The 6,456-nt window shown below is 34.6% G+C and overlaps 3 protein-coding genes across 3 annotated transcripts; 2 read left to right on the top strand and 1 right to left on the bottom strand.

The window, feature by feature from the left end:
- The first annotated feature begins 165 nt into the window (after positions 1 to 165).
- LOC124438624 (kynurenine formamidase-like) lies at positions 166 to 2,779 on the top strand. The gene is made up of 10 exons (XM_046988799.1): positions 166 to 260; positions 386 to 479; positions 636 to 749; positions 825 to 867; positions 1,175 to 1,260; positions 1,338 to 1,410; positions 1,591 to 1,688; positions 2,154 to 2,232; positions 2,364 to 2,607; positions 2,677 to 2,779. The coding sequence occupies exons 1-10, from the start codon at positions 234 to 236 to the stop codon at positions 2,716 to 2,718; spliced, it is 900 nt and encodes a 299-aa protein (XP_046844755.1). The 5' UTR covers positions 166 to 233; the 3' UTR covers positions 2,719 to 2,779.
- On the bottom strand, positions 2,730 to 3,564 carry LOC124438626 (mediator of RNA polymerase II transcription subunit 22-like). Its single transcript, XM_046988802.1, has 3 exons — positions 3,374 to 3,564; positions 3,190 to 3,270; positions 2,730 to 3,030 (listed from the first exon to the last, which is right to left on the bottom strand). The coding sequence occupies exons 1-3, from the start codon at positions 3,494 to 3,496 to the stop codon at positions 2,800 to 2,802; spliced, it is 435 nt and encodes a 144-aa protein (XP_046844758.1). The 5' UTR covers positions 3,497 to 3,564; the 3' UTR covers positions 2,730 to 2,799.
- Positions 3,565 to 3,566: 2 nt separating this feature from the next.
- On the top strand, positions 3,567 to 6,436 carry LOC124438625 (60S ribosomal protein L7a-like). Its single transcript, XM_046988801.1, has 6 exons — positions 3,567 to 3,627; positions 4,226 to 4,349; positions 4,439 to 4,588; positions 4,684 to 4,904; positions 5,331 to 5,401; positions 6,157 to 6,436. The coding sequence occupies exons 1-6, from the start codon at positions 3,625 to 3,627 to the stop codon at positions 6,383 to 6,385; spliced, it is 798 nt and encodes a 265-aa protein (XP_046844757.1). The 5' UTR covers positions 3,567 to 3,624; the 3' UTR covers positions 6,386 to 6,436.
- Positions 6,437 to 6,456: the final 20 nt, after the last annotated feature.

Raw genomic sequence — 6,456 nt, 5'->3', positions numbered from 1 at the left:
TTGACAATTTCAATTTTCAAATTTTCAATGCATGTTGATATCCAATGGCGTAGCCATCCCTTTGAATTTGAATTACGTTCTGCTATCCAAATTTTAATGTGTTCACTCACTTTGAAAACAATAGATTTCTAAGAAAATGAATTATGATAATGCACTGAAATTTGCTGCTGCTCTAGCAGGACCAAAACTTGCTGGCTGGCAACACTACTGCGAATTGTTGTTAATATCCAGTTATGTCTTCTGGATTTGTCATTGACGATGCAAGTACACGCGCTCGCATAATTTGGTTTAATTTTTTTGTTTTACATAAACTATATTATTGACAATTAACGAAGTTTCCATCGACATGTCCAGGAATAAATTACTAGATTCTCTTACATTGTAGGAACTAGAAATTGAATACTCTCCCAGTAAATGGGTGACCAGAGAAATTCCACATGAGGATGTTGTATCCTTGTTTTTTAAGAGAGGGTTTGATGGTAATATTTTATAATTGTTTTTATGCAATGAGAATTGCATGTTTATCACTGGTTAGGTCAGTGTGTGATAAGGTTTTTTTTGAGAAATTACTGTTGTACTTCCTGCTGAAGTATTGCAATGTTTTATATTTTTACATCAACAATGGATTGTTTTAGTGCGAGAACGATTATTACAAAAATATGATTGTGAGCTAAATGTGGTGTATGGCGGCGGCAAAAGTACCAAATTGGACATTTATTTTCCTGATAATTGTGATCGAAAATGTTCAGGTTAAATGGCAATGTAATTTCTGTACGTACATCCTATGTTTGTGTTTAATTGGATAAAAAATTACTCTTACCTAGACTTATTGATTTTTGTTCATGGTGGTTATTGGCAGGAAGGAAGGTATGGTGTGTATTTGCTGTAGTGGTGAAAAATGTGGTATTTTTTTGTTTTTCAGGAGATATTCCCCTTGATAATGTGTAAATTACCATGTATCTGTGATCACGTACATTGTAACAGTTGTTTTTATTTTCCAGACATGTATAATTGTCTATATTTGTCTTTATTTATTTGTATACACATATGCATTTGCAAACATGTTTATTTGTTTGAACATATTTGTCTGGAGACATATATTTGTCGACAGACATAATTATTTGTCTGGACATATGTATGCACTTTTACGTTTGTTTTTGATTGATTTCACCAGCAAAGAAATGTATGCATTTCTTGGAGAACATTTTAACACACTTGGGTGTATTTTGGTTATGCTTGGATATGATTTTGCTCCACATGGTAAATATGCTCAAAGCTTGCATGCTAATATAATTGACTTGAATCTGTTACAACTTATTTGGACATGCCGTTTTTAGCATCCATGGATGAAATGGTGAAACAGATTGAAAATGGGTTTATGTTTACAGCAAGCATGTTTCCTTCTTCCAGGTAACTTAATATTGTGTTGCACGTTATAATGTAGGAAGATGTCAGTTTAGCAAGTTTCCCATTTTATTATAGGCTTAATATCAGCCAAAACTTTGACATACACATAAAATTTCTTGTGTCAATGTTGTGTAACCAAGAAAAAGGTATCTAGTTTGTTAAAAATTTAGTGTTTTTCTTTAGGATATTTCTGACTGGTCATTCAGCTGGGGCACATTTGGTATCAATGTTGATGACGGCAAACTTTAACAATGGCAATTCATTATTAGAAAGGATTAAAGGTATTGTTTGAGAGCATGTTTTTAAGACAGGTATTGTTCTAGATCATGACACTGTAAAACATTAGATGCAAGACTATAATAATGATATACAATGGGATTAAAAGAGTTCAAACTGTAATCAATTTCAAACTGTGGTAGAGGCACCTATTTTGCTCTAGATTGAGAGGAGCAGCACATAGCAAATTAGCAATCCTCATTTTGTCCTTACTCTTTTATAGTAAATGATTTGAATGTTGGAATGTTTTTCAAAGTTGATTGCACAGATTAGTAAAGTCCTTTGAACCAGACTATAGGTGATGTGTAGTGACATGTACTTTTAACGCCTTAGAGGTTGACATCTTTATAGAGAATGACAGCTATCAAAACCATCACCAAGGCTTCTTTGCAAGATATCAGTAACCCAGACAACCTACATTATTAAACTTTAGCCATGGGGAAAGAGCTTTTTCCTTGTTGTATTTTCAGGTCTTTGTTTAGTAAGTGGAATTTTTGATTTGCAACCAATTTTGTCAACTTCTGTGAACCTGGTCATAGGAATGGACAGGTAAAAATATTTGTTGCGTGTCTTCCTAGTCATGTTTGACATGAAAAGACATCCAAGATAAATTAATTTACTTCGGTCAACTATACAATATTCTTGTTAAAATTTGGTTGAATTTATGTGTTATTTTTCAGGGAAACTGCTTTGAGAAATAGTCCAATTAATAAGATCAAACCAGGAAGTTTAAAAATACGATGCAATGTTCTTGTTGTTGTTGGAGAACAAGACTCACCTTCGTTTCAAGAACAATCGAAGGTTTTTCATGATTTATTGAAAGAAGAGCTTCCTCACTATGATGTTAAATATTTGAAAATTCCTGATGTGGACCACTTTAGTATTATGGAAAAATGTGCAGAAGAGGATTTTCTGCTAAACAAGGTAGCAATGAATTTTGGTGAGTTAAGTGACATCTCCTATAACTTCAAAGGAAATCTGATTTTATTCCAGGCACTTCGATCGTTAGTCAAGGGAGAATTACTTATAATTTAAAGCAAAAGGTATAAATGGAAAAAAGTATATTTTCGATACGATTGGAGTCTTATAGCTTAAATTTCTACAATTTGTGTGCGTCTATTTCGATATCACTTTGCAGTAGGAATTATAGTATTCCTTTTCGAGTTCATACAAGGAACCTGCTAAGTCTTCTTTCACACTGTTCAATGTGTTCTGACAATCCTTCTGTAAGATATACAACTGCTTACATCTTTGACTTATGGATTCATTTACTCCTGGAAAGTCATTCAAAATGAGAAACTCTTTGATGTCTGAAACCAGCTTGAGCAGGGACTCTCCAGCGCGTACCTAAGCAAAGAATAAAACAATATTTTGAATTGTACTTTGTGCATCATTGAAAACTGTTACCAACATCAAATCAACCAGCTTCAGAATTTGTACTAAGTAGTGGCGATTTGAATTATTTAACGTACGTTTACAAATTAAAACATCAATTTATTGACTTACTATATTGGCTGCCCTCGTTTTGCATTCATTTTCATCTTGTTCACACTGCGTCAGTCTCGAAACTTGCGTCTCCTCCTCAAGCTGAAATGAAAAATTTCTATCTTTAGTTTTCTGTGTTAAATCTTTATTTCGCGAAGTATTCTCCGAATCCTTCTCTCAGGCTCAATGTATACTTTTAAATCACCTCAGAAGATTTGATAATTTCAGTGAAATTGTCCAAAATAGATTTTACATCATCTTTCAAGCGCTTGTTGTATGACTTGAGCTGGGCTTGTTTTGATTGGGATAAACCTCTAGATTGTGCCATTAGATATGTTTTTCTTTCAAAAAAGTTACGCTAACATTTCATAAACAACCCGCCATCTTGACGTCCGTGCTCCTAGGAGGTCTGGAACGAGCAAGTGGATTTCTCTTTGGAAGTGACTTGGTTTCAAAATGGTGAGTGAATTACTGTGAACTACAATCCGCCCTATATGTCCTCAATCCCAGAATGTATTTAGTTATAAATTTTATTTGGTATAATCATAATGCTACGTCCTAAAAAAATTTTATTTTTTTGGGGACTCATGTTCTCAAATGATTAAAAAACATGATTTTGCGTTAACAACCTCATTTAAAATGAACTTTAAAATATACCAGCGAGTTTTTGTTCTGATTGTCAGAAATGCGCGAGACTACTATTCAAAGTCTGACTTTAACTATTTTCTAGTAAGAAATTGACGTTTGGATGTGTTCTAATCAAAATAACCATTGTAGTATTTGATAATGCAACCCAGATAATCTTTGTGTTGTATTTGATAATTGCTGAAGTCTTTATGTAATCTAGAAAAATTTCTAAAATTAGTTACCAATCCTACAAAGCACCATACTTGTGCACATATATGCCTGCACTAAAATATGAAGACTCCCTTGCATTTTGAAAACTTTAATGTTTAATTTCTTATGCAGCCACTACTTAGTCTAAATTCAAGCTTAATCTCCATCTTATTCTCAATGAGCTGCATTTAATGCATGCACTTTCTCGTCATTTATCTAGCCAAAAGTCAAAAAGGTTCTGAAATCAAAAAAGGTGGCACCTGCCCCTTACACAACATCAAAGCCTCCACCAAAAAAGGTAGCCAACCCTCTGTATGAGAAGCGACCCAAAAATTTTGGAATTGGTATGTACCTGAATGAGTAGCATAAAATGAGATTCAGCATAATTGTTTTTGGGGGGAACTTTGTAACATTGTGTTTATTGTGATGTTAGGTGCGGACATTCAGCCCAAGAGGGACTTGAGTCGTTTTGTGAGATGGCCAAAGTACATTAGATTGCAGAGACAGAAGGCCGTGCTGTATCAGCGCTTAAAGGTTCCACCTGCCATTAACCAATTCACCCAAACTCTTGATAAACAAACAGGTTTTTGCAATTACTATTTGTTTTGAAATTATAATGCATTGTTGGCGTTACGTTCAATGTGAAATATGTACCTGATTGACTTGATTTATTTACAGCTACACAGCTTTTTAAACTCCTTCACAAAATTCGTCCGGAGACTAAGGAAGAAAAAAAGGCTCGTTTGACTGCAAAGGCAGAAAAAAAAGCTCAAGGGAAAGAGGACACTCCATCTAAAAAACCTGTGACTGTTAAATATGGGATAAATCATGTCACTCAACTGGTTGAACAAAAGAAAGCTCAACTTGTTGTAATAGCTCATGATGTTGATCCTGTTGAGGTAAGTTGACTACTCCAAAGACCCAGCCATGTGCATGGGGAAAAGAAAAATAGAGGGATACATTTTTAAATTTATCTGCATTTTAATAAAGTGCCATTGTATAGTTGCAATGACATCATCCAAAATGCTACAAAATGAACTTCTTTGAGAAAACAGTTATAGTTTTTTAATCCATAACTGTTGGTTTGAGTAAGTAACATATGTATACCCTATTCACACGACATAAATTAACCTGATTTAACCTTGGTTAGTAGTGCTTACTAGCAAAAAATAAACCTGTGTTTTACCTGGTTTAATTTATGTGGTGTGATAAGGCCATATTTTCTGCCTTATTAATGTGGGTTTAGTTCCGCATTCAAAGTTTTTCACTTTTCTAGAAAGCTAAGTTTTATTGACATATGACTCTATTGTCTTCATCTTCATTAGATTGTTGTTTGGTTGCCTGCCCTTTGCAGAAAAATGAATGTGCCTTATTGCATTGTCAAGGGTAAAGCAAGGTAGGTTATGTGCAAAAGATTCAATCTTACAGGAATACATTTCGAATTGAAAAATTTGTTGTTAATGTGGTTGACATTTGGAGCTCATCCTGTTGTGGACTTATCTTGTAATACAGCTTATTTCTGTAGTGCAGCTTATTTTTTTGTGGTTTTTCATCTCCTGCTCCGGCCTCTTGTCAAATCTGAACTCTGGCTCTGGCTATTTTATATTTCAAATCACTGGTTGTGGCTGGTTAATTTTGCAAGTCATTGCTAAACAGTCATATGTAAAGTTATGTAAAGTTAAATTTCCGCACTCCGACTTTGAATCATAAAATAGCATGTGCAATCTAGTGTCATGTTAGGTCACGCATAAAATGTTTTATTTTCATGCAAGTTTTTCAATTTTAGCCGATAGTTATCCTTCATTGATACAAAACTGTTTTGATCAGACATGTTTGACAGTATTTTGCAGCACTAACAACTGCTGCTGGAATTTTGTTGGAGATGAACAAACTCTGGCAGGCAAAAATAGCCGGAGCTCCGGCCTAACTCGGTACTCCAGTGCACAGCATTATGTGCAGTCTTCTCTTGTTGTATGGCTTATCCTGTTGCAGACTTGCCATTGTTGCATGATGTAGGAGGTAGAAGAGCCTACACATGCCATAGGACTTTCCCTGATTTTAAACCCATTGTTTTGTATAGCTTGCGTTTATAAACCCTTAAGATTTTCAAAAATTACCCTCTCGTTATTCAAGTTAACTGTTTTGCTTTAGATTGGGCAAAGTTGTTCATAAGAAGACTGCAACTGCTCTGTGCATTACAACAGTAAAGTCTGAAGATAAGCACACCCTTAATACCCTTGTTGAGGCTGTAAAGACGAATTACAATGATCGTTATGATGAGATCAGACGTCATTGGGGCGGTGGAATTATGGGAGTTAAATCTCAGGCTGTCACAGATCGACTGGAGCGGGAAAAGTTAAAGGAAGTTAAAATAATTTAACTTCTTATATTCGCTTAATTTGTGAAAATAAATCTGATGAAAGAAACTGGCTTTGTGTTTCACGGTTTTTT

This window comes from Xenia sp. Carnegie-2017, unplaced genomic scaffold, assembly GCF_021976095.1.
Source record: "Xenia sp. Carnegie-2017 unplaced genomic scaffold, XeniaSp_v1 HiC_scaffold_19, whole genome shotgun sequence".
NCBI lineage: Eukaryota > Metazoa > Cnidaria > Anthozoa > Malacalcyonacea > Xeniidae > Xenia > Xenia sp. Carnegie-2017.
Note: the sequence above shows the minus strand (reverse complement) of the source record. Positions and strands in the feature narration are given on the sequence as shown.

Coding starts and splice junctions, on each gene's coding strand:
- LOC124438624 (XM_046988799.1), top strand. CDS start 234: ATGTCTTCTGGATTTGTCATTGACGAT. Junction 750..824: donor TTGTGATCGAAAATGTTCAG/GTTAAATGGCAA, acceptor ACTCTTACCTAG/ACTTATTGATTTTTGTTCAT. Junction 1,261..1,337: donor ATATGATTTTGCTCCACATG/GTAAATATGCTC, acceptor TGCCGTTTTTAG/CATCCATGGATGAAATGGTG.
- LOC124438626 (XM_046988802.1), bottom strand. CDS start 3,496: ATGGCACAATCTAGAGGTTTATCCCAATCAAAACAAGCCCAGCTCAAG. Junction 3,271..3,373: donor AAATTATCAAATCTTCTGAG/GTGATTTAAAAG, acceptor TTTTCATTTCAG/CTTGAGGAGGAGACGCAAGT. Junction 3,031..3,189: donor AAACGAGGGCAGCCAATATA/GTAAGTCAATAA, acceptor TTCTTTGCTTAG/GTACGCGCTGGAGAGTCCCT.
- LOC124438625 (XM_046988801.1), top strand. Junction 4,350..4,438: donor ACCCAAAAATTTTGGAATTG/GTATGTACCTGA, acceptor TTGTGATGTTAG/GTGCGGACATTCAGCCCAAG. Junction 4,905..5,330: donor ATGATGTTGATCCTGTTGAG/GTAAGTTGACTA, acceptor CATCTTCATTAG/ATTGTTGTTTGGTTGCCTGC.